At 47.0% G+C, this 26,044-nt stretch overlaps 1 protein-coding gene and 15 non-coding genes across 18 annotated transcripts in view; 1 reads left to right on the forward strand and 15 right to left on the reverse strand.

Moving 5' to 3' along the window:
- The window catches only part of DNAJC5B (DnaJ heat shock protein family (Hsp40) member C5 beta), a 36,370-nt gene extending 12,282 nt beyond the window's left edge, over positions 1–24,088 (forward strand). For all 3 annotated transcript variants that reach the window (XM_026843312.1, XM_026843310.1, XM_026843311.1), the window contains exons 3-5: positions 10,839–11,052; positions 15,047–15,221; positions 20,782–24,088. In XM_026843312.1, coding sequence (XP_026699113.1) covers positions 10,839–11,052; positions 15,047–15,221; positions 20,782–20,876 — 484 coding nt within the window. In that variant the 3' untranslated portion in view covers positions 20,877–24,088. The remainder of the gene's footprint in view (positions 1–10,838; positions 11,053–15,046; positions 15,222–20,781) is intronic.
- TRNAA-AGC lies at positions 103–175 on the reverse strand. The gene has a single exon. It is a non-coding gene; the product is annotated as a tRNA-Ala (tRNA).
- TRNAY-GUA lies at positions 507–595 on the reverse strand. The gene is given in 2 exon segments: positions 507–542; positions 559–595. It is a non-coding gene; the product is annotated as a tRNA-Tyr (tRNA).
- Positions 1,333–1,405, reverse strand: TRNAA-AGC. The gene has a single exon. It is a non-coding gene; the product is annotated as a tRNA-Ala (tRNA).
- On the reverse strand, positions 1,737–1,825 carry TRNAY-GUA. Its single transcript is given in 2 exon segments — positions 1,737–1,772; positions 1,789–1,825. It is a non-coding gene; the product is annotated as a tRNA-Tyr (tRNA).
- TRNAA-AGC lies at positions 2,563–2,635 on the reverse strand. The gene has a single exon. It is a non-coding gene; the product is annotated as a tRNA-Ala (tRNA).
- TRNAY-GUA lies at positions 2,967–3,055 on the reverse strand. Its single transcript is given in 2 exon segments — positions 2,967–3,002; positions 3,019–3,055. It is a non-coding gene; the product is annotated as a tRNA-Tyr (tRNA).
- TRNAA-AGC lies at positions 3,793–3,865 on the reverse strand. Its single transcript has one exon. It is a non-coding gene; the product is annotated as a tRNA-Ala (tRNA).
- TRNAY-GUA lies at positions 4,197–4,285 on the reverse strand. The gene is given in 2 exon segments: positions 4,197–4,232; positions 4,249–4,285. It is a non-coding gene; the product is annotated as a tRNA-Tyr (tRNA).
- Positions 5,023–5,095, reverse strand: TRNAA-AGC. Its single transcript has one exon. It is a non-coding gene; the product is annotated as a tRNA-Ala (tRNA).
- TRNAY-GUA lies at positions 5,427–5,515 on the reverse strand. Its single transcript is given in 2 exon segments — positions 5,427–5,462; positions 5,479–5,515. It is a non-coding gene; the product is annotated as a tRNA-Tyr (tRNA).
- Positions 6,253–6,325, reverse strand: TRNAA-AGC. The gene has a single exon. It is a non-coding gene; the product is annotated as a tRNA-Ala (tRNA).
- TRNAY-GUA lies at positions 6,657–6,745 on the reverse strand. Its single transcript is given in 2 exon segments — positions 6,657–6,692; positions 6,709–6,745. It is a non-coding gene; the product is annotated as a tRNA-Tyr (tRNA).
- TRNAA-AGC lies at positions 7,483–7,555 on the reverse strand. The gene has a single exon. It is a non-coding gene; the product is annotated as a tRNA-Ala (tRNA).
- On the reverse strand, positions 7,887–7,975 carry TRNAY-GUA. Its single transcript is given in 2 exon segments — positions 7,887–7,922; positions 7,939–7,975. It is a non-coding gene; the product is annotated as a tRNA-Tyr (tRNA).
- Positions 24,089–25,866: 1,778 nt separating the features above from the next.
- Positions 25,867–25,957, reverse strand: TRNAY-GUA. The gene is given in 2 exon segments: positions 25,867–25,902; positions 25,921–25,957. It is a non-coding gene; the product is annotated as a tRNA-Tyr (tRNA).
- Positions 25,958–26,044: the final 87 nt, after the last annotated feature.

The following is a 26,044-nucleotide window of genomic DNA, read 5'->3' on the forward strand; positions in this document are numbered from 1 at the left end:
CCTCTGTAAAGCCTGGGCACACCACGTTCTCCCCGCAGCCGCCAGAGGACAGAGGGCCCCAGGCCAAGGGCCCTGTGTCCAGGCAAGGGGAACGAAAAGCATTGGAGAATGCGGGCATCGATCCCGCTGCCTCTCACATGCTAAGCGAGCGCTCTACCACTTGAGCTAATTCCCCAGCACACAGCCCCTGCCTGAGGTCCTCTCCCCGCACAGGCAGCCACCTTGACCCAGGCTGGATGTGCCGCACATCTTGGGCCTCCTACTGGCGTTTCTCTCACAGCCCCAGCAACTCACACACTGGCTTCCCTGTTGGAGGCGACCCCTGACAAGCCCAGTGTGCCGGTGCCATCATCCCCTGCACTGGGTTCAGTCCACACTGGCTTGGGTGGTGCTCCTCCCCGCCTCAGGCAAGAGCTCCAGGCTGGGCAGCCCTTGAAGTGGAGCCATCTGGGCAGGGCTAAAAAGGCAGAGGTGCCCCAGGGCATGGGTCAGAGCCAAAAGGGCGCTCCTTCGAGCCGGAGTTGAACCAGCGACCTAAGGATGGCCGTGCAAGGGAGCCTACAGTCCTCCGCTCTACCAGCTGAGCTATCGAAGGAATCATGGGGCTCTGCCCACTGCCTCGCCCATCACACACTCATCCAACACTTCCCTATCCGCAGTGTTCTCTGATGCCTCTAGCCCAGCATCCCTCTCCACACAGACTCAGCTCCGTCATCGCGCTCCCTTGCTCAACCCTAGAGCCCGTCAATTTGCACATGCACACAGACAGAAAGGCTCCACGGGATCCTTGCACGGCATCTTCTTCAGCAGGACTCTCCTCAGTGGTACAAGGAGCTTACTCATACCCTGCTGCAGCTTCCCTCGCTTCAGTTTCACCGTGCTCCCTTTTGCCCTCCGGCCAAGCACCAGAATGATGCACAGCCATTCCTCTACACAGAAACCAAATCCTACGAGCTGGCAGGTCGTCCAGAAGCTCCCCGATCCTCTCGCCCTAAAAGATGAACATGCCCACTGTCCTCAGCCCATATTCAGAGAGAAAACCCTCCATTCTCTGGGCTTTTTATTGGCCCTGCACCGAGGCTGCACCATTGCGTTGATGCCCTTCCTCTATGGGGGAGCGGGAAAAAGTACCAAGGGGGACATCTGACGACTGTCAAGCAAAGAGGGAGAAATTCACTTCCTCCGGTAAACTGCCCATACAGCTCTTGATAGATCCCTGGATGTCGTCGTCCTCTGTAAAGCCTGGGCACACCACGTTCTCCCCGCAGCCGCCAGAGGACAGAGGGCCCCAGGCCAAGGGCCCTGTGTCCAGGCAAGGGGAACGAAAAGCATTGGAGAATGCGGGCATCGATCCCGCTGCCTCTCACATGCTAAGCGAGCGCTCTACCACTTGAGCTAATTCCCCAGCACACAGCCCCTGCCTGAGGTCCTCTCCCCGCACAGGCAGCCACCTTGACCCAGGCTGGATGTGCCGCACATCTTGGGCCTCCTACTGGCGTTTCTCTCACAGCCCCAGCAACTCACACACTGGCTTCCCTGTTGGAGGCGACCCCTGACAAGCCCAGTGTGCCGGTGCCATCATCCCCTGCACTGGGTTCAGTCCACACTGGCTTGGGTGGTGCTCCTCCCCGCCTCAGGCAAGAGCTCCAGGCTGGGCAGCCCTTGAAGTGGAGCCATCTGGGCAGGGCTAAAAAGGCAGAGGTGCCCCAGGGCATGGGTCAGAGCCAAAAGGGCGCTCCTTCGAGCCGGAGTTGAACCAGCGACCTAAGGATGGCCGTGCAAGGGAGCCTACAGTCCTCCGCTCTACCAGCTGAGCTATCGAAGGAATCATGGGGCTCTGCCCACTGCCTCGCCCATCACACACTCATCCAACACTTCCCTATCCGCAGTGTTCTCTGATGCCTCTAGCCCAGCATCCCTCTCCACACAGACTCAGCTCCGTCATCGCGCTCCCTTGCTCAACCCTAGAGCCCGTCAATTTGCACATGCACACAGACAGAAAGGCTCCACGGGATCCTTGCACGGCATCTTCTTCAGCAGGACTCTCCTCAGTGGTACAAGGAGCTTACTCATACCCTGCTGCAGCTTCCCTCGCTTCAGTTTCACCGTGCTCCCTTTTGCCCTCCGGCCAAGCACCAGAATGATGCACAGCCATTCCTCTACACAGAAACCAAATCCTACGAGCTGGCAGGTCGTCCAGAAGCTCCCCGATCCTCTCGCCCTAAAAGATGAACATGCCCACTGTCCTCAGCCCATATTCAGAGAGAAAACCCTCCATTCTCTGGGCTTTTTATTGGCCCTGCACCGAGGCTGCACCATTGCGTTGATGCCCTTCCTCTATGGGGGAGCGGGAAAAAGTACCAAGGGGGACATCTGACGACTGTCAAGCAAAGAGGGAGAAATTCACTTCCTCCGGTAAACTGCCCATACAGCTCTTGATAGATCCCTGGATGTCGTCGTCCTCTGTAAAGCCTGGGCACACCACGTTCTCCCCGCAGCCGCCAGAGGACAGAGGGCCCCAGGCCAAGGGCCCTGTGTCCAGGCAAGGGGAACGAAAAGCATTGGAGAATGCGGGCATCGATCCCGCTGCCTCTCACATGCTAAGCGAGCGCTCTACCACTTGAGCTAATTCCCCAGCACACAGCCCCTGCCTGAGGTCCTCTCCCCGCACAGGCAGCCACCTTGACCCAGGCTGGATGTGCCGCACATCTTGGGCCTCCTACTGGCGTTTCTCTCACAGCCCCAGCAACTCACACACTGGCTTCCCTGTTGGAGGCGACCCCTGACAAGCCCAGTGTGCCGGTGCCATCATCCCCTGCACTGGGTTCAGTCCACACTGGCTTGGGTGGTGCTCCTCCCCGCCTCAGGCAAGAGCTCCAGGCTGGGCAGCCCTTGAAGTGGAGCCATCTGGGCAGGGCTAAAAAGGCAGAGGTGCCCCAGGGCATGGGTCAGAGCCAAAAGGGCGCTCCTTCGAGCCGGAGTTGAACCAGCGACCTAAGGATGGCCGTGCAAGGGAGCCTACAGTCCTCCGCTCTACCAGCTGAGCTATCGAAGGAATCATGGGGCTCTGCCCACTGCCTCGCCCATCACACACTCATCCAACACTTCCCTATCCGCAGTGTTCTCTGATGCCTCTAGCCCAGCATCCCTCTCCACACAGACTCAGCTCCGTCATCGCGCTCCCTTGCTCAACCCTAGAGCCCGTCAATTTGCACATGCACACAGACAGAAAGGCTCCACGGGATCCTTGCACGGCATCTTCTTCAGCAGGACTCTCCTCAGTGGTACAAGGAGCTTACTCATACCCTGCTGCAGCTTCCCTCGCTTCAGTTTCACCGTGCTCCCTTTTGCCCTCCGGCCAAGCACCAGAATGATGCACAGCCATTCCTCTACACAGAAACCAAATCCTACGAGCTGGCAGGTCGTCCAGAAGCTCCCCGATCCTCTCGCCCTAAAAGATGAACATGCCCACTGTCCTCAGCCCATATTCAGAGAGAAAACCCTCCATTCTCTGGGCTTTTTATTGGCCCTGCACCGAGGCTGCACCATTGCGTTGATGCCCTTCCTCTATGGGGGAGCGGGAAAAAGTACCAAGGGGGACATCTGACGACTGTCAAGCAAAGAGGGAGAAATTCACTTCCTCCGGTAAACTGCCCATACAGCTCTTGATAGATCCCTGGATGTCGTCGTCCTCTGTAAAGCCTGGGCACACCACGTTCTCCCCGCAGCCGCCAGAGGACAGAGGGCCCCAGGCCAAGGGCCCTGTGTCCAGGCAAGGGGAACGAAAAGCATTGGAGAATGCGGGCATCGATCCCGCTGCCTCTCACATGCTAAGCGAGCGCTCTACCACTTGAGCTAATTCCCCAGCACACAGCCCCTGCCTGAGGTCCTCTCCCCGCACAGGCAGCCACCTTGACCCAGGCTGGATGTGCCGCACATCTTGGGCCTCCTACTGGCGTTTCTCTCACAGCCCCAGCAACTCACACACTGGCTTCCCTGTTGGAGGCGACCCCTGACAAGCCCAGTGTGCCGGTGCCATCATCCCCTGCACTGGGTTCAGTCCACACTGGCTTGGGTGGTGCTCCTCCCCGCCTCAGGCAAGAGCTCCAGGCTGGGCAGCCCTTGAAGTGGAGCCATCTGGGCAGGGCTAAAAAGGCAGAGGTGCCCCAGGGCATGGGTCAGAGCCAAAAGGGCGCTCCTTCGAGCCGGAGTTGAACCAGCGACCTAAGGATGGCCGTGCAAGGGAGCCTACAGTCCTCCGCTCTACCAGCTGAGCTATCGAAGGAATCATGGGGCTCTGCCCACTGCCTCGCCCATCACACACTCATCCAACACTTCCCTATCCGCAGTGTTCTCTGATGCCTCTAGCCCAGCATCCCTCTCCACACAGACTCAGCTCCGTCATCGCGCTCCCTTGCTCAACCCTAGAGCCCGTCAATTTGCACATGCACACAGACAGAAAGGCTCCACGGGATCCTTGCACGGCATCTTCTTCAGCAGGACTCTCCTCAGTGGTACAAGGAGCTTACTCATACCCTGCTGCAGCTTCCCTCGCTTCAGTTTCACCGTGCTCCCTTTTGCCCTCCGGCCAAGCACCAGAATGATGCACAGCCATTCCTCTACACAGAAACCAAATCCTACGAGCTGGCAGGTCGTCCAGAAGCTCCCCGATCCTCTCGCCCTAAAAGATGAACATGCCCACTGTCCTCAGCCCATATTCAGAGAGAAAACCCTCCATTCTCTGGGCTTTTTATTGGCCCTGCACCGAGGCTGCACCATTGCGTTGATGCCCTTCCTCTATGGGGGAGCGGGAAAAAGTACCAAGGGGGACATCTGACGACTGTCAAGCAAAGAGGGAGAAATTCACTTCCTCCGGTAAACTGCCCATACAGCTCTTGATAGATCCCTGGATGTCGTCGTCCTCTGTAAAGCCTGGGCACACCACGTTCTCCCCGCAGCCGCCAGAGGACAGAGGGCCCCAGGCCAAGGGCCCTGTGTCCAGGCAAGGGGAACGAAAAGCATTGGAGAATGCGGGCATCGATCCCGCTGCCTCTCACATGCTAAGCGAGCGCTCTACCACTTGAGCTAATTCCCCAGCACACAGCCCCTGCCTGAGGTCCTCTCCCCGCACAGGCAGCCACCTTGACCCAGGCTGGATGTGCCGCACATCTTGGGCCTCCTACTGGCGTTTCTCTCACAGCCCCAGCAACTCACACACTGGCTTCCCTGTTGGAGGCGACCCCTGACAAGCCCAGTGTGCCGGTGCCATCATCCCCTGCACTGGGTTCAGTCCACACTGGCTTGGGTGGTGCTCCTCCCCGCCTCAGGCAAGAGCTCCAGGCTGGGCAGCCCTTGAAGTGGAGCCATCTGGGCAGGGCTAAAAAGGCAGAGGTGCCCCAGGGCATGGGTCAGAGCCAAAAGGGCGCTCCTTCGAGCCGGAGTTGAACCAGCGACCTAAGGATGGCCGTGCAAGGGAGCCTACAGTCCTCCGCTCTACCAGCTGAGCTATCGAAGGAATCATGGGGCTCTGCCCACTGCCTCGCCCATCACACACTCATCCAACACTTCCCTATCCGCAGTGTTCTCTGATGCCTCTAGCCCAGCATCCCTCTCCACACAGACTCAGCTCCGTCATCGCGCTCCCTTGCTCAACCCTAGAGCCCGTCAATTTGCACATGCACACAGACAGAAAGGCTCCACGGGATCCTTGCACGGCATCTTCTTCAGCAGGACTCTCCTCAGTGGTACAAGGAGCTTACTCATACCCTGCTGCAGCTTCCCTCGCTTCAGTTTCACCGTGCTCCCTTTTGCCCTCCGGCCAAGCACCAGAATGATGCACAGCCATTCCTCTACACAGAAACCAAATCCTACGAGCTGGCAGGTCGTCCAGAAGCTCCCCGATCCTCTCGCCCTAAAAGATGAACATGCCCACTGTCCTCAGCCCATATTCAGAGAGAAAACCCTCCATTCTCTGGGCTTTTTATTGGCCCTGCACCGAGGCTGCACCATTGCGTTGATGCCCTTCCTCTATGGGGGAGCGGGAAAAAGTACCAAGGGGGACATCTGACGACTGTCAAGCAAAGAGGGAGAAATTCACTTCCTCCGGTAAACTGCCCATACAGCTCTTGATAGATCCCTGGATGTCGTCGTCCTCTGTAAAGCCTGGGCACACCACGTTCTCCCCGCAGCCGCCAGAGGACAGAGGGCCCCAGGCCAAGGGCCCTGTGTCCAGGCAAGGGGAACGAAAAGCATTGGAGAATGCGGGCATCGATCCCGCTGCCTCTCACATGCTAAGCGAGCGCTCTACCACTTGAGCTAATTCCCCAGCACACAGCCCCTGCCTGAGGTCCTCTCCCCGCACAGGCAGCCACCTTGACCCAGGCTGGATGTGCCGCACATCTTGGGCCTCCTACTGGCGTTTCTCTCACAGCCCCAGCAACTCACACACTGGCTTCCCTGTTGGAGGCGACCCCTGACAAGCCCAGTGTGCCGGTGCCATCATCCCCTGCACTGGGTTCAGTCCACACTGGCTTGGGTGGTGCTCCTCCCCGCCTCAGGCAAGAGCTCCAGGCTGGGCAGCCCTTGAAGTGGAGCCATCTGGGCAGGGCTAAAAAGGCAGAGGTGCCCCAGGGCATGGGTCAGAGCCAAAAGGGCGCTCCTTCGAGCCGGAGTTGAACCAGCGACCTAAGGATGGCCGTGCAAGGGAGCCTACAGTCCTCCGCTCTACCAGCTGAGCTATCGAAGGAATCATGGGGCTCTGCCCACTGCCTCGCCCATCACACACTCATCCAACACTTCCCTATCCGCAGTGTTCTCTGATGCCTCTAGCCCAGCATCCCTCTCCACACAGACTCAGCTCCGTCATCGCGCTCCCTTGCTCAACCCTAGAGCCCGTCAATTTGCACATGCACACAGACAGAAAGGCTCCACGGGATCCTTGCACGGCATCTTCTTCAGCAGGACTCTCCTCAGTGGTACAAGGAGCTTACTCATACCCTGCTGCAGCTTCCCTCGCTTCAGTTTCACCGTGCTCCCTTTTGCCCTCCGGCCAAGCACCAGAATGATGCACAGCCATTCCTCTACACAGAAACCAAATCCTACGAGCTGGCAGGTCGTCCAGAAGCTCCCCGATCCTCTCGCCCTAAAAGATGAACATGCCCACTGTCCTCAGCCCATATTCAGAGAGAAAACCCTCCATTCTCTGGGCTTTTTATTGGCCCTGCACCGAGGCTGCACCATTGCGTTGATGCCCTTCCTCTATGGGGGAGCGGGAAAAAGTACCAAGGGGGACATCTGACGACTGTCAAGCAAAGAGGGAGAAATTCACTTCCTCCGGTAAACTGCCCATACAGCTCTTGATAGATCCCTGGATGTCGTCGTCCTCTGTAAAGCCTGGGCACACCACGTTCTCCCCGCAGCCGCCAGAGGACAGAGGGCCCCAGGCCAAGGGCCCTGTGTCCAGGCAAGGGGAACGAAAAGCATTGGAGAATGCGGGCATCGATCCCGCTGCCTCTCACATGCTAAGCGAGCGCTCTACCACTTGAGCTAATTCCCCAGCACACAGCCCCTGCCTGAGGTCCTCTCCCCGCACAGGCAGCCACCTTGACCCAGGCTGGATGTGCCGCACATCTTGGGCCTCCTACTGGCGTTTCTCTCACAGCCCCAGCAACTCACACACTGGCTTCCCTGTTGGAGGCGACCCCTGACAAGCCCAGTGTGCCGGTGCCATCATCCCCTGCACTGGGTTCAGTCCACACTGGCTTGGGTGGTGCTCCTCCCCGCCTCAGGCAAGAGCTCCAGGCTGGGCAGCCCTTGAAGTGGAGCCATCTGGGCAGGGCTAAAAAGGCAGAGGTGCCCCAGGGCATGGGTCAGAGCCAAAAGGGCGCTCCTTCGAGCCGGAGTTGAACCAGCGACCTAAGGATGGCCGTGCAAGGGAGCCTACAGTCCTCCGCTCTACCAGCTGAGCTATCGAAGGAATTAAATTTACATATCATCCACTCTTTTATACTTCATAGCACAACCATTTCTCACCCTGAACAGCATGCTTTATTTCTTTGAAATTGTTTCTCCCCTCACACAGATATACCCTTATCAGACCTAGCCCTCCAGCACAGTCTGGCCTGATCTCACCTGTCATGCTAAGCCTCCCACTGACAGATATCCTTATCCTGTTTTTCTACTTCATTTCTCTGAGTGACGTAGATATCTTGCAGTATATCTATTTCTCTCCTTCTTGTCACTTTTCTCTGCAAACGCATCCCATTTCTTGCTGCTGTAAGTGTTGAACTGGTGTTGGTCCCAATTTGGTGAATGAGAAGACCATTTAATGTAAGAAAACTTTGCACATAAATTCATGTGTACTGTAAGGGACAGCAAACTTCTGTGTTTGTTTCACTCTTCGTATTTTGGCTTCTTTTCTCTCTACTCAAAATGCACCACAATTTTCACATAACTAGGCATATCACTTTTCTAGAGACCCACAGGTGAATCTTCTATAATGCTGATACTTCATGTTATGTCACAGAGTTTTGGTCTTTAATTTTGTTGTTTCTTGGGTTGGACCTAACACAGTCCTTTTTCTCACTCCTATGAATGGACCTACCAGTATATATATTGCTTTCCCATTATATATCTACCCATATATACATTATATATCCATAAATAATCTTGAATTAGTATATGTCATCTAGGTGTGCAGGGAGTTCTTTTGTTAATGTACTATTTTTAGTGAGGACAGTTTTCTCAAAATCAAAATAAGAACATATCTCATCTTTTGTTAACTTTACTATGTTGAAAATAATTCTGTTACTACTCTAAAGCAGTACTAAGTAACTGAGTGTGCAACTAATATTTTTCACCTTTTCAAAACTACATTTTGTTCAAATTCTGATTTTTTAAATTAGATTGTTTAGGATATGGAGAAAGCTGGAGATGTCTTTGTGTCTATAATGAAAGAAAGGGAGGAGATTGATCGTCTGATGCCTTCAACCATGAAAGTAATACCTCTCCCTTTTTTTTTTTTTTTTAATTCTAATTGCTGGGGTTTGGTTTCAGCTAAGAAAAGAGATAGATTGCATAAGCTACTTAAATACTTGGATGGCACATAATGTCATTAGTCATGCAAGACTTAGCTTGTTTCTCCAGTTCTCCTATTTCAACTTTTATTATGTTTAAGGTACCACATGTTAAATATGACTGAAAAATTATGTTCAGGGTACCACATGCACAGTATATTAAATATGACTGAATGTAGTGACATAGCGCTTAGGGACATGGTGTAGTTGGGAACTGTCAGTGCTCGGTTAATGGTTGGACTAGATGATCTTCAAGATCTTTTCCAACCTAGATGATTCTGTGATTCTTTGAAGCCCTTCATGCTATCAGAGACTTGTTTAAGGAGTTATTTATGATGTATGAGAAGATTACTTGAGTTCAGAGTACAGAACTGAAGAGATCGTTGGCAGAGGCTGTTCCCAGGCTCATATCAGTCTTGATATTGTCAGAATGTCTCCGAGGCAGGAACTGTCATCAGGAGCAAAGCAGTCACATTTTACTAGGGGAGTAACCTGTACTGGGACTTCAATGGAATGTCAAGCAGGACTCCACTCTGAAGATAGATTTGTTAAAGGAAGTGTGGGCACACTCCCTTCACACCACAAATAATATTTTGGGGAATAACAGTCACGGCTAGCTCCTGAAACACTTGGAGAGACTATTTACAAAATGCAACATAGCTTGACTGAGGTGAGAATCAGATTTAAAGCACTACTAAATCACTTCTGATGCCACTAGAGGTCAGCACTAGTCATTAAATAAATGTCCTGGAAAAATCTTGCCAGTTCTTCAAAGGGAGTGGAGATTTTTTTAAGATACACTTCTGTCTATGCTTGTTTTGCACGTACATGTGAGCTCATAGTGCGAGTGCTTCACCATGGTTGGAAGCAAACCCTCTTTTCTCAGCTGTGCTTCCCCAGCGCTGTCTGTGAGCCAACAGTCCCACACTGTTCCTCTCAAGCTGCACCTGTCCTCAGATGCGATATCACAGAATACAGGGGAGGAAGGCAGGACCTTTCCTAGCCCTGTCCTGGCAAAGGTTTCCTACCAGCATAAACAGCCCAGACCAGTTGACCATCAGCTTCCAGTGCTTTAAGGATTGTCTCAGAAGTGCAGCAGTGGGGAATTAGGCCCTAAGACAGGCACTTGAAACTGAGGCTAACTCACTATGCTTCTCCACCTTGTGCTTCAGAAAGATGCTTCCTTTCTATTGCAACTCCTAACTGTGTTTTCCTCCATCACTGCCTGGACTTCTGCAAACACAAGACACTGTTTAAAAAATTTTAATATAGCTACTATTGATAGGCAATTGAATACAGAATTTTCTTTGGTATAAAGAAGATGATGGCATAAGCAGGGTGATTGTCATGTTTCTAAATGACTTTTTAAAAATCTTTATCTTTGTTGAAACTTGCTAAATGATGCAAATCAATTGGCAATCATAATGCAACAAATGCCTGTGATTTATTATCATGCTGCAATCTGTGCTTTCAGCATATATAACTGGCTCCTTTAACATGGTAGCTGACTCGATATCAATACACAGAGTTCATGCTCAGGGTAATAGAAACCCCTCTTTTACCAAAACTTTCATGTTCAGTCACTTTTTCTTCTACTGAATACATCAGATCTAGAAAAAGAGAAGGCTGTAAACACAGTTAGACTTATTATATCTCTGTTAAAGTATTTTGTCATGTTTTGTAAGTGTCCGTATATCCATATACATGCACACATACAGCTAACATTTTCTTTCCTTTTTTTTTTTTTTTTTTTTAATGTTTAAGAAAACTGGCTCTGAAATACCATCCCGACAAGAATCCAGACAATCCAGAGGCTGCAGAAAAATTTAAAGAGATCAACAATGCTCATGCAACACTGACTGATCTGTCCAAGCGAAACATTTATGACAAGTATGGATCATTAGGGCTCTATGTGGCAGAGCAGTTTGGTGAGGAAAATGTTAACACCTACTTCATGCTGTCAAGCTGGTGGGCAAAGGTAAGCTGTTTTTCTGTCGGAAAAGGAATGTTACAATGCACACAGACAATTACATACACAAGGAAGCACCTGAAAAACATGGTCTGTCTACAGGCTTAACAACTAGTAGGATCTGAATCTAAACAGCTACTAAAAGCTTAATTAAACAAAAACATTATCTGGAAAATCAACACTGGCAAAATGTAACATAATACAGAATAGTGCTAATATAGAATGTTTTCTTCTCCTTTTTAACTTGGTAAATAGTTAAATGTTTTGTAACACTTTCAGACATTAATTAGATTTGAATCTAGTGCTTCAGGTTAATTTTTACTTTCTTTTCAGTAATGACTAAATAAAAATGACTCATTGTTCAAATACAAGAAGTCCCACTTATGTGACAACCAGTTAATAAGATATTACAGTACAAATTTAGCTGTGTTCTTTGCTATATATAGTACACAGTGTAAGTAAGCAATAATAATACATAACAGTCTGTGATTATGGTGTCATATATGTGCCCTGGTGAGCGGGTGAGAGAAAGGAAGTGGAAGTAAAAGGTGAGAAGGGTAGAGTGGAGGAAAAGAGTAGGAAAGGAAGAGAATGGTATGTCAGAAACTAGCGTATTGCTCAAGGAAAAACTCATCACGGGCTATTCTAATCATAAAGGAGTTGTGTTCATGGACTATCTTATGTCACTGTCATCCTCTGATGTTTGCCTATGTCAAATATGAGTGTTTCTGCAAATACTGGTATGTTACAGAAATGTAACAAACCAACAGAACTGCAAATGTGCAAAATCCATCATGTCCCCACTTATTTCCAGCAGCAGAAGCACAGAAAAGCAGGGACTCTGCTGGAATACACTGGAAACTGATCTGTACTGTGTGAAGCAAGCACGCTGTGATAGCTTTGATCTGAGAACAGTGGAACATGGATTCCTGTGTTCAGCACAGATCAGGCCAGTGCTTCACTGCCTCACAGTCCCCTTTCAAACTGGGAAGTCACTTGGGCACTTCATGGGTCTGAGATGCTATAATTTGTCTGCTGAATCAGGGTGACACAGAAGCTGCTCAAAGAAAGAACAGTGAATGAAAGTCATGAATGAAATACTGGTGTTAAAATTACACTTGCAAAGATGCAGTTGCACGCTCAGAAGCAGGCTGGAGGCTGCCTGTTTGCATCTGCTGTAGCTGACTCCTGTTGCAGGCTGGATGCCCCACCACAGCTGCTGTTTTCTCCTGCTGGATCATTCCCTCTTTTCTCTGCTTTCCACCCTCTCCTTCAGCCTCTTTGTCCCAGTTCAGGTGCCAAGAAGCATTGCCTTAGAGCTGAGAGAGCAGCAGTGTAACAGTCTTGGTAAACAAGGTTTACTTCATTGCTGCTTTTTTAGCTTTTATTTCCTCTTCTGCTTACTGATCTTTAATGGAGATTTTATTAAGTATGAAATCCTCTGTGGTTAGAAAATCAGGAACAGACATAAGCACTGTGACTTTGACTCATAAGGAGAGAAGTGGAGAGTAGTACAGAGAGAAGCTAGTAAGTCCCTAACAGCTAAAGAAGGCATGTGTAGATTGTTTCAAGAGAGCTGTATCCCAGAGGTGAGATGCGATATGCTGAATATCCCAGCAAAAGTAATCACCACTTTCTCGTTTTTAAGAATTCTGTACAAAAAATCCAAAATATGCATATAGACTCATTTGAGGATTGTCATAACTGGTCTCTCTATCTCTCCCTCAACCCAAAATATTGCCACCTCCAAAGCACAAACAGGTCACCAAGTGTATTTTTGCAAGCTGAGCTCACTATTCCTTAATTCTTCCTAACTCATGCACAAATGCTGGGTCAGTTTCAGATTTTTGTATTGACCATCATACTACTATTTGAGTCTGAGGCAACATCTGCAGATGACCCTAATTTCCTCCATTCTAGAAGAAGACAGAAGTAGGGATGACAGTAGGGATGACAGCTTTTGCCTGTTCTCTTTCTCTTCAACTACAAACATTCCTGATAAATTTTCTTCCCAGGCATACTCATACTCAGAAAATCTGGCAATTGTGAGAAGGTGTATCATTAGAAGTGAATAAACTCAAATGAAAGGAGAAATGCAAAGCGAAAATTACTTTTTTTCAGAGTGCCAGACTTCTTGTTAAGGCATATTAAACTGGGAACATACTGACATGGGTAATGGGAATTTTAACTGCTTCTCCACTGGCAGGCATAGGGGTTGTTCATTTAACTGTTATAGCAAAATGCAATTTTCCCTCTACCATGAAGACAGTTTACTGATCACATCAATAAACTGATTCTTGATTTATCAACTATGATAATATAAGCACAAGAAATCTTGAAACATTTAAGGTATCATGAATAAATTAAAGTATTTTTTCCCTCTATACACTTTTATTCTGTCTTTTTTTCATTCTATCCATTGCGGTGATTTGTTCTCCATTATGGCAGTCAGATAACTTATTTTAGGGGCTACAGCATTTAGAACAGTTTTGGGTGTCCATTGGAAAGAAAACATTTTAAAACAAAAAGTCAGAGTCCTTCTTTTAATTTAAAACCACCTTGCTCACTCTTGACACATGCCTATATTAATTACTGCCATTACTTTGAATACCTTCAAAGATGCTCCAGTCAACCCCCACTAACATTGCCTGAGACAGACATACATAACCGAGTGTTATTTGCATACCTTCATTGTCAAAGTTTGACAATATCTTGACATTTGTGCTTGCTTTCTTCCTCAGTGGCATGTTTCCTTATGAATATAACAAATAGTTAGTAAAAGGCAGACTGTACAACTGTAATGCTAAAGCCTGGCTATACCTCCAACCTATATATATACCTGTTGTCCACAAAGCTGTGCTAGCTTTACATACTCATTCCACATATGAGCTTTGATTCACTTTTCAGGAATGTTACTGGCTTTCCTTTGCTCTTACACTGCTATGTCCATGAAGAGATGTGGAGGTTTCTCCTTTGCCACAAACATCTCGGTGCAGGCCTGGATCCACCCCAGGTCAGGAGTCAGGCTGCCATCATGCCCCTGTGGAGCATTGGGTGGCAATGCCAGCCTAGGGACTCCCTTCTTGCAACCCCCCCATGCCGTTGCCGTGACGCAGCATGTAGCTCCCAGTGTGAGCAGCTGTGGAGCTGTGCTGTGAACCCAGGCAGTGACCTGGTGTGGAGGAAGAAAACTTCTGTAAATTAAAGTTTTCTGGATGTTGAATCTGGCTGGGATCTCTGATCTCAGCTCCAAGCAATGGTGCTGGCTCTGCTGAAGCCTCTATCCTCTGTGCCACAGGGACAGGAGTGAGCAGAAGACAATGCAGGTGGGAACTTCTTCCCACCTGAGTCCCCAGCTCAAGAAACCAGAGCCAGAGTCTAATTTAGGAGTTGTCACCTGTGTGCTCCTCAACAGGCTAACGGGGAGAGACACCCCCAGCAGGCAATTCAAATCCTCCCAGGGCTGAATCACCCACTGGAAGGGCTTTTAACTTCCCATTGACTATGTGGGGAGCCCACGGGGGCCACAGTCCTAATTTGGATGCCTGAAGTTATGTGGGTCTTTGCTTCTTCTTTTGGCTTTGTAATTGACAAGAACCTGCCAGTAAATAAGTGTTTGTGAAAAGGATTTTGGGCAAATGAGTCATTTTTAAGATGGAAATGAGTCATTTTAAGGTGGGTAGGGTTTTTCATACTGCCTGGAAATTTTTTCTGAGGGCCATCAGCTGAAGACAGACTTTCAAAAGTTGAGCATGTGGGGGTCTGCTGTTTGGTGTCTTCTTTGTGGACGTGGTCCTGAGTGGCAAGTAGGAGCTCGTGGGTGAGGAAGACTTTGGAAGATTTGGCTCTTGTTCAGGCACTTGGCCAGCAGCTGCACTCTTCTGAGTGCCAAGAACTTGGGAACCAGAGTTCCTCTGGCGATCTGCCTTCAGCTGTAACAAGCTAGCTGAGTTTGAGGAAGGTCATTGCTCACAGGGTTTTCCTCCCACTGTGTTTAACCCAGGGCCTGTTTGCAGTCTGTGGCCTGCTGACAGGCTGCTACCTCTGCTGCTGCTTCTGCTGCTGCTTCAACTGCTGCTGTGGAAAGTGTAAACCCAAAGCACCCGAAGGAGAAGAGCAGGAGTTTTGTGTGTCTCCGGAAGATTTGGAAGAGCAAATTAAGAACGACATGGAAAGAGGTGTGTATTATAGGAGCTTACTGTGTGGCAAAGCTGTTCAAAGCGATCTTTAAAGCCTGTCGGCCAGATGTTCTCCTCACGATGCTGTTGCTGCTTCCAAACAGCAGTGGAGACATGCCAATTCACTCTAGCTAACACCATGACCTGATGGATTTCCCAAGTTGTGTGTTAATGAAAAACTAAACTTACAGCACTAACAATTAAATATCTCCTGTATCTCTTATCACTTAAACATTAGAAGTCTCAGGGCATTTCTTAAAGACGATGTTCACCCTTTAGCCCCCATGCCCACATCACTTCATATACTAGATCCTGTACTTACACATTAGGCCCTGCCTGGACTGGTGCTTGCCACATCTCATCTGCCAGAATAAGCTGTCATTTGGGTTTTATTCATGTAAAATTGATCGTTGACTGTGATCTGTATGGGACTTGAATGGGACTAACTGTACCCATTCCAGAAACAGCTTCAAGAAAGGATGCAAAGTTTTCAACAGTCAGGTTGTGCAGTAACCTAAGAGAGTTTGCATGGGAGCTGCTATGGTCCTGCCCCTCTCCCGTCCAGTGCCTGAGCTGCTCGCTGTCTTCTACACTGGCAGTACCAATTGTGCTGCCTTACCAGGAGGCACACCTTGGATACAATCCAGGTGAAAACTAATCCTCTCAGAAATGTGTATAGTTCCATGCCTGTTTAACTCCCCGCTGTGCTTCACGGTGGGGCAGGCTGAGTGCTAATGACGACTCCAAGAAGGGAGCAAGAGTGCCCAGCTGGGAACACAGCCTGGGGGCAGTGGGACTCTCTTTGCAGCAAGTCACCCTCTTTTCTCAGCCTAGCCCCATCCCCCTGGCTGCACGCTCAGGTTTTGGCTATACCAAAGGATGATGGTGGTGATTTCCTAATCTGGCACCAGCATGGTTTACATATTTTGAATAAAGAGCCCTGTCCTAATCTACTGAAGTAGGGCAGAGTTTTGCCTTCGTATTCAGGGGAAGCAGAAACATCTCAGACTTGTTCAATTTGGACACTTGTAGGACAGGCTGAGAGAGGCAATGATCCTTGCTCCAGCAATAAGAGGCCAAGGTATCAGGGTAAGACCTAGGCCACTTTTCAGTTGCAAATTTATATAAACTGTGTTTAGGATTATGCTTTTTTTTAAGAGGAAGGACCTAAGCAGTCAGCTCACTCTTTCTCTTCCATTGTTATGGAAGGTCTTATGCTGTTATATTCTTACGTTTATTATGCTAAAATTAGCACTGCCAGATTGCAAATGTCATGTTCCCTTAGCAGGAAGAATTTTTTTCCCCTCAACTTTTCTCACAAATTTACCCTGCCATAAATATGTAACAAAACAGTTGTAGTAGTTGAAACAAATGCTATTTATATAACTGATATGCCAACGTGTGGTGGTGTTTTTAAATTGGTTTTGCCTAGAGGCCTATCAAGGTAAATACAGTGAGCTTAAAAATTGATCATACTTGATCAGTCTCTGCAAAGGCAAAAAACCCTGTTAGTCAAAACTTTATAACCACAATGCAGTATTTGAAGTAAATGTAATGTACTCTATGACATTAGGTACCTGAGAAATGCCAATCTAAAATGGGTCTTGATATTTATGGGTCTATGACACCAAAGCTAAGTTTGAAATGTGAAGATAGAATTTTGAAGGATGAGAATTTTTTAATTCTGCCTTTTTTTGTAATTTGGCAGGTATTTTGTTCTCTCTCAAAATCCAGCACAAAATTCCCCAGTGGCAGAAAAAAAAAAATTCCTTCTTTCCAGCACAGGTGGTATTTATTGATATTCAGTAATTTTTAGGCTGCTTTCCCAACCCTTTACTCCCACCAAGTCTCACTGAGATATCAATTTTTTAAAATAATTTTTAAAGTTTAGCCAAGTATCAGTGTGAAAAATTAACAGAATGTAGAATTACGTGTTTTAAGTATTTTGAAGACAATATTACATATATAAGTAGTGCCTGAACAAAACTAGATATTTGTCCCTTTCCTACACTTCAGTCTTCATACATTTTCCTACCAATCAAAACCAGTCTGTCCCAGTAGAGTAGAATTCTCCATATTTTAAAATTAGATTAAAAGAGAGCAACATATCAGGAACAGAAGTAAAAACTTAATGACAGAGGATAATGTGAGCGTCTTTTCTGCAGTTGAAAGGAAAATAGGCACTGCATTTAGAAAACTGAATGATAACCAGCTCAAACTGCACTTCCTCCCCCCTGACCCCCACCCCCAAATTTTAGGAATGCTGGCCAAAAAGATGCAGCTGACTTAGAATGGCAAAGACTGGGCTTTTCCACCAGACATTTTCAAATGTTGGGACATAGAAACCAATACTGATGCCTTCCTTTAGGTAAATAATAGATATGCTCCTGTTGGTAATTCAGAAACAAACTGTAATCACTCCTGAAGCAGATTTCATTTTGGAAGAGGAAATCCTATTAGGATCAAAATTCTTTGCATGCCCTCTGCCCACAAACTGAGCATTCTAGCTGTTAATGACTTTCTTTGCTTCCTGCTGTCCCCAGTATCTATATTATTGCTAGCCAGAACTTTTTTGCTAAGGTCAAAATGTAGATTGTCAAGCTAAGATTCATACTTTAATTTATCCAAATATTTGCTTTTCTGAGGAATGCAACATTGATAAAACATCACCATTCCTGCTAAAATGCTAAAAACCTCTGAGAGTGAGTCTTTAGCAGTTGTGTTGCACTCACTGGGAACTGCTTGGAGCTGGCCATACTGTGCAAAAGAGGCAATATGCGTGTTGTGGGAGCTGAGATTTAGACTTCATCTTTTGGACTGGCACAAAAGTAATTATTTTCAGTCACTCACATTTCTCCTTAACAAAATTAAGGTGTTACACAGTTGATTTTCAATCCTCAAATTAACATACCATTAACCATAATTGTTAGTGAAGAAAAGATATGTGAGGCCAAAAATTCAGTGATCCATTCCCTAAAATGTAAAAGCACTGAAATCACTGTCAAGGGCTTAAATTCTGTTGAATTGACATATTCCTCTAGAAGAAAGTTTTCTTCAAATATATTTGAGTAGTTCTAGTGCTCAGTTAGATTAATATCTCCCATGAGAGATCCATTTTACAGCATGTACTTCCATGGGTAGCATGACCATCAGAACTAAAGGAACTTAGGGACTTGAAAGCCCTGGCCTGAACTTAGGTTAAAGTGATTTCTTCTCATGACTATTCATTTGTACTACAGAGGACTGTGGCCTAATGTACAATGGAAGATGAAGAAAATAAATCTTATGTTTGGATTATTACATTTTAAACATGACGGTTTTTAGGGTTTCAGATCAAACATGACATTAAAAAAGTTTAAAGTAGGGTAATCTGTGGTTTCATGCCATGATGGTGACCTGTGAAAATACACTGGTAGAGGGAGGTATCACTCACTCATATGCAGCATGGACGCGTGCAACGGTTCATCGCTTTCACTCACACACACGGGGCAGATTGCCAGATTTCACTTCCAGGGAAGTCAATGGCAAACCTTTTGTTGACTTTTGTGGTCCCAGAGGAGATGCCTTTGAATTTGGATTGCCTTGGTACTTCAGGCTGTAATGATGCACTCAAGCAGTTTTGGCAGGTTTGTTCTCTTCTGCTTGTTATCACTGTAAGAACAAAGCAAGACATTTCTAGACCAACTTTCATTTTACAGAAAATGAAATCTGGGAGAGAAAAAAAGAAAAAGAAAAAAAGAACCTGAAAAACAAAATACTTTCCCAACTCAGAAGCAATAAGTTTTTAGCACTTCATTGTCTCCTCCGCACTCCATATGATAGCAATGTAGGCGAACAGTGAGCAAGAGCTATCTATAGAAAGCAGTTTAAACTGTGAATTCTGCCGCACCTTCATTCTGCAGCTTTCCATTAGCAGACTATATTTGTACAGTTTATTATACCATGGGTCCCTGTTCTGATAAAAAACCGTCATAAATCTTAGAAGAATGAGGGCAGCAAAATGCTTGGTGAAGGTGTCAGGTCAGAAGTGTCTGCAGATCAGCTGGAAGCAATGTGGCAGATTTGCAGTGGGTCCTACTCTCTTGTTGCACACCTGGGTATCACTGTGAAATGAACTGCCAGTCTCTGCCCTCCATCAATGATCTTCCAGAAAATGAACAACTTGGAGGTAGCAGAGGGTGGGAGGGAGTGCTGCTCAGAAATCTAGAAAATACACAGCAACTTAAAAACTGATTTAAACTGCCAAACTAATCTGAGCCTGAGCTGAGCTCTAGCATTAATTACTCATATACTTTTAGAAGTTATGAAACATGTCTGTCTTTGACCTTGTGTCTAAATAGGGAATTGCCCATACAGAGAAGCTGCTTGGCATTTAATCATTCTTGCCTTTCACCTTGACAGAGTCAAAGTTGTTCTACCCCCACTGAAGGGAAGCCGTATGGCATGCAATTAGATTCTTGCTCTGGGTTAAGTTACTCCTGTACATTACATCTTATGCCCATGATTCATCCCATCAACTGTCATGTAAACAGGAGGAAATGTCAGATGAGTTTTTTTCTGAACATTTGGTCATTTGGCAAAAAAGTCATCATTTGTATTCAAATACTGTGAAGGCTGTGTTATTATCAAGATACAGGTAGTCCAAAATTTTTTGTATTAAAATACTTCACTGAGATGGCTGAACCTTTAAAAGTCAGTCTTTGAGTTTTGAGTCCCCTCCGCCCCCTCAAAAGATGGTGGGTTGGAAAGAGGCCCAGGAGAAGGGCAGCCAAACACTGTTCATTATCAGAGGGAACACAACCGCCATCAGGAAACTCTATGAGAACTTCACTTTCCTCCACTCTACAACAAATGCATTTTTTACGGATATATTGTGAAAACAAACACATACTGCATGGAATGAGAAAGTACAAAGCAGTAAGGATTTATACAGTGATGATATGAGGTTTTGGCAGTTCCAAACTCATTAAAACAGTAATTCTCAAAATTCTATTGTATACATATTACATAAGACTTCAAAGTACAATTTAACATTTTTATTTAACTAGCTGGCTTTCAGAACGTATGTATGTGATTTCTTCCCTCTCAAGTATATTACTGCTCATAATTTTTTTTCCTTTTAACTCTCTTCTTTCTTTACTGTTAACTTTTCCTTCTACAAGACTCATTTCTGGCCCATTCTCGCAAATGCTGTCAAGGTTAGTGCTTGCTGAGTCACAACAGTGCTCATTATATTCAGACATTTGCAGGAACAAGCACTTGCAATTGGAACGGGCAGGAACCCTTATCCTGCAATCTCTGCAAAGCACCAGGTACAGCTAATGTCCTGTTTAATAGCAACAGCAATAGTCACCCAGAAATCTGCCATTACACATGGACAAGGCATAAGAGCATTTGTAGACTCAGAGTGGGCATTGCAGCCTCTTCAGTACACACAGCTGTCTGTGAAGTCAAGGTTAAGCCATAGCCAGAACAGTATGTTGCGGTGCTAACAAGAAATCTGACTTGGGTAGGAAGTGAAGGATTCTTAAAGTACTTTTTGTCCTCCTCCCCAATTTAGATGGAGAAACACCTATCGTGCTTCAGCCGACTAATGCAACTGAGAAGACACAGCTAATAGGGGACAGCCATCGGAGCTATCGCACAGATTCCTAGAATGGGCAAACACGACCTGTTGGTGCTTCCCACCAAGTGTCACAGCAAGAAGAAACAAGTGATAAGCTCTGCAGCCTGTATTTGTAGTTGTCTTTAAGCTAACCAAGAGTAACCTGAGAGTAATTTCATATCAAGGCAGAATCTCCCTCTAGGCCACTTCCAATAGGTTGATATCTGCACTCTGCAAGGAGATACCTATGGCCAGTACAGAGCTCTGTGGACCAGCATACTGTTCTCTCATGGCCTCAAGCTGCCAGGCTCAGTGAGGTATTCCCCTTTAATATTACTCCCTTTGGTTTTAGTTGCTGTCCTCCCTGCCCTCACCTGTGGTTTCACCTCTCAGACACAGTCCTGAAGCCCTTTCTGCACACACTGGCTCCGTCTCTCCCTGCCCTGGGATGTGAAATGCTCTTTAGCAGACCTCAGAGGGAAAGTTAGTGGCAAGGCAGATGGGAATGTCCTTCCCAGAGAGGAAATGCTCTTTGGAAAGCAGCTAGTGGCTTGCTGCGGCACAGCCCCAGCAATTATAAACCTGGGATCATTCTGCTGGGGGTTACAACACAGGTCACTCCAAATCCAGGAGCTTCATCCAGCACCTGGAGCAAATCTAAGCTTTGTGTCATCCCCTGCACAAGTTGCAAACCCAGGAGATGGTGAGCAAACGCCCCATGAAGGAGGAGACAGGCCCTGAGCTGCCCCAGAGCCTCTCTTCTCTCCCCATAGCCAGTGACAGCCTGGTGGCAAAACTTCCCTGATCCTGCCTGGACGTGCTGGCCGGCCCCAGCTTCTCCGGCTGCAGCTGCAATGCGCTGGAAATTGGTCCCCAGCCAACAGCTTTTTGTCAGCTTGCTTATTCCACCGTGCCCCTGGCTGCCTGCCTCGCTGCCCGCTGGCACTGGGCTGGGGGCCATTGTGCCAGCACTGACTCCAGGGCTGTGGCGGCAGCAAGGACCTGGCAGGGCAGGCAAGAAGCAGAGGAGTGACCGTCCTCCTCACAGCCCAGATCATAGGGGAGAGCCTGGGTCCTCCCCTCTGCCCCAGGCACAGGGCCTTTAAGAGCACATGGCATCATGGTAAGTAAAGATGTGGGATGAGCTGTAGGTTCAGGTGTGCTGCTGCACAAATCAGTGGAGGTATGTGTGGCTACGGCTAAAGCAAGCATGAAGAAATTAGGCCCCTAATTTGTAACAGCTAAAGAAATACCTCTGAGATCTTAAACTTAGCACTTCCTTGGTTTGATGTAGTAGTTTAAGCCTCAGACAGCTGAATTTTTCCTTATTGATCATGTTGCAATGATCATTGTCTGTTCTGTGCATTTGCTATTTTTGCTCCTCTAATCATAGTGCTGTGGTCCAAAGGGGGATGTAATGTTCCACTAAATTATATAGACCGGTGAATATATAGCTAGTCAAAAGTGTTATTCCCTTCCTTAAAATTGGATCCTGTGGTTGTGAAACATTATTATCTTCCTTCTAGTCTCACCTTTCACATCAGATGTCATTCAGTGGCAGCTAAATATATGGGAAAATAGTGTGTTTCATAGCACCAGCTGTAACTCCAAAGTCAAGAAATACTACTCTCAACATCTCTTTAAAGTTCCTGTAGCACATGGACATTTTAAAACCCATTAATTCCAGTTCAGGTTATATATCTGTTCTCCAGGTGCAGGCACTGGGACCAGTGAATGCTCACATTGCCCTCAGTAATAGCCCTATTTCTCTGCTTCAGAGAAGAGGGGAAGTTCTGGCATGGCTGGGGCTGTGCACAGGCACTCAATCCCCTCCTACCCGTGGGCTCCTCTTTGTCCTCAGTTGTGTGTTGCAAATAACTTTGGAGGCCACTCGTATGTACATAAATCCAGATGGCCATCCTGCCTGCCCAGCAGTGCTGGGGGGATGTGCCCATCCATCCTAGTGGTTCCAGGGAAGGAGGGTTGATGATACCATCCTGTCACTGAGGAGACCTGACCCCAGAAAACAGGTTCCCAGTGGTAACTGAGTGCTGCATGTCTTCCCACCAGGTGGCCGGATCAGATGGCGTGTGCATCAGGGTACTAGTGCTGCGAGACTGGCAGAGCAGGTGTCGGGGGGACACCAGCACCCACTCGCCCCTGTGCACATGCATCTTTTGGCTCTCTTCACTATTCCCCTCTGCATGGTGTTTGCTCTGGTGTAAGATCTTATTGCTGAATGAAGGAGTAGGGAGAATTTAGTATGTAATGAATCTGCAGGTAAAATGATTTCCTAAGTTTTACTGGGAGAGAAATTCACCATGAAAGTGTGCAAATGTTATGTAGTGACTATTTCCAGCAGAGAGCTGGAAAAGGCTTTGGAAGAAGAGTCTAGTGTAAAGCTACACATTAGACATGGAATTCTTTCCCATGTGAAACCCCTCCTCCTGCTCCCCATGGAAGTCACTGTGAATTGCACCTTTGATTTTAACAACAGCTACAGAGCAGGCCTAAAGCCAGAGAGGGAAAGCTAAATCCCAGATTAGCAAAAGCAGTTGGGTATTTTTTTCACATCCAACACCTTTGATGTCTCTCAGGACCCCACTCTATGGGCCAGAGCCAAAGTTTACTGAAATCAAGGAAATGATCTCCATGGGCTTGAGATGTGTACTGCAAGTCAGGTGGTTCTTATTTGCTCTTTCTAAATGAGAGATTTTTCTTGGGAAGGATTGATGACTCAATCTCACAGTGTGATGCAAAGTTGGACAAATTCCTGAATGTTTGCAAAGCCCTTTTACAGACATGGGGGTCTGTACAGAAGAGCCACAAGGTATTGTCTTAGCCAAAAACCTCAGAACAATTTCATGACCAAGCCTCTGAGTGGGTTCTCCAGGACTTGCAGCTTAAAAATCTGAGTATCTGAACCCATGGTTTAATTCCAAAGAGGAAACTTAGTTTTCAGAGTACCAGGGCATTTGTTTTTCTCACTGCTGTCAGGATCAGCTAGTCTGAGGACACATGGAGAAAGGATAAATAAGGATTTCAGGATTTAACTCTTCGATGTGATGTTACTCATTTGTTTTATTTTCAGAAAAGTTTCTAATGTGAACATAACTATGCTTACAGGATCTGTTTCTGTGTAAAGTTCAGTTGCACACCCATTAATCTTTTCAAAATGTACAGATCTCCAAATTTTTGTTCTGTTTTGCTGCATTTATTTATATGTAAAGTACTATACATTCAAATCTACATTTGCTTTCAACCACTCCAACTAATAAAGATTGTATGTATGAATTGTAGCACTCCCTTTACTTTTCCACACTAGGAACAACTTAATTCCGGTAACAGCTAGAGAAGCTATTGAGATAGCTGTCCAAAATGATGGCTTTGTGCCCAAGCAAATGTCAAGTGACAACTCAGGTTTTCCCCAAAGAGGAACTAAGTTTTGGATTGCAGCAGATGCGCCTACCTATGCAAAGCAGCCAGAGCTATAACTGCACCTTGAAAATCCCTTATATAATGCCGAATGCTTGTCTACATAAAAACAATATCAGCAGTGTGATGAAGTGATATAACAGTAGTTTTACTAGCACCAATTCCTGTATGGAATGATTTCCCCCAGCAAAGGGCATGCAGAGAGTGAAACCGTGATGGTGCTGAGGACAATGGCAGACGTCCTGTGAACTTCTCTGGAGCCAGCATCTTACTTGGGGGTTTTGCATCTGTCCAAAATCTGGTGCAGAGTGCCAGATAATCTGGGCCAGCCACGAGGCAGGAATATTTCTCACTAGGATGGTATCCAGTCTCTGTGACCGCAGAAGCACAAGCATTTGAAAAATGGACAAGAGGGGCAACTGTTTCGGCTGGATGTATTCTCAAAGAGGTGTCCTTGTGTATGTTTAGAGATTAACTCATACCCAGATTCACTCAAAATACCAGATGGAAGAGTATCGTAGAAGATTTAGGCCTACAATCAATATAACCAGTTATATAGGTAGTTTTTGCACTTTTCTCCCCACAACACGTTTGTGTGATAAAGCACTCTGCTTAATCAAAAAAAACCCCTCAAACGTAATTATATGTCATTTAGTTTTGTTACCTACCTTCCCTCAGAATGAATACCCAAGGTATGGGTATGATTTCAGTTAAAAAGAATTACGTTTCTGCCTCTTATTAGAATAAAATCATTAAAGAAAAACGGTGAGGCATGCAAAATGGAGCACAGTTAAAATTACTAATTTCTTCTTCTATGCTGTCATTTTCTATAGGGAAGAAAATGTTCATTGTGCTGTTACAAAGCAGGGAGAAAGACCACAGATGTCAGGAATCCCCTTCCTTCCCTCCACGAAGTTAAGTCAGTTAAATCATGACATCTGGCACCTCCTTTCACTTTGAGAGAGATGAACAGGTGCAGAGTTTCATACAAGAGGACTCAGTCCTTTGTGCCAGTGTCACCTGTCCCAGGGTGAGTCAGTAATAATGGGACAACTACATGGTAGCTGACACCTACAAGACAGTACAGAAAAGGTGATCCCAGTTTCCCACTAGGGGAGAGAGTTAACATGTGCTAAGTATCACCTGGCTGGGTTGAAAATGTATTCCTAATGTGGCAGTACGTAGGTGTACAAATACTTCCTTCTTCTGGAAAAATAATGTCTAGACGTTTGGGGAAGAGGAGAGTAGGTTCGGAAAAAAAGACCCTCAGAATTTCAACATCCTAATTAACTGCGATGAGATAAAGGGATCTCAACAAGTATCCTCCTGCACTAACATGCTTTGTGAGGGGTTGTGGTGAGTTGGAGCAAGAACAACATACACCTTGTTTTCCCTGAAAATTAACGAGGTGTTGGCAGCCATGCCACAGGCGCCTCAACCTCTGCTCCCGCATCAACAGCTCCTCCTGAAAGGGACTCGGCGCAGAAAAGCTCGGTTTGCAATTCAGCTGCATTTCTTAGCGAAAAACAGCCGTGTCTGCAACCGATTAAAGAGCAGCTGTTTAAAAGCACTTTGCACGACGCAAAAGCAAAAAAAATTGGCGTCTCCTTCGAGCCGGAATCGAACCAGCGACCTAAGGATTTCCGCAGACCAGAGCCTCTACAGTCCTCCGCTCTACCAGCTGAGCTATCGAAGGGACCTGCGTGGCAGCCCTCCGCCACGCCTCAAGAACGCAGCACGGCTCGCGTAGGCGCTGCGCACGCATGCGCAGGGCGCTCGGCCC

Source organism: Athene cunicularia, assembly GCF_003259725.1.
Source record: "Athene cunicularia isolate RWA chromosome 2 unlocalized genomic scaffold, athCun1 chr2_part1, whole genome shotgun sequence".
Lineage (NCBI taxonomy): Eukaryota > Metazoa > Chordata > Aves > Strigiformes > Strigidae > Athene > Athene cunicularia.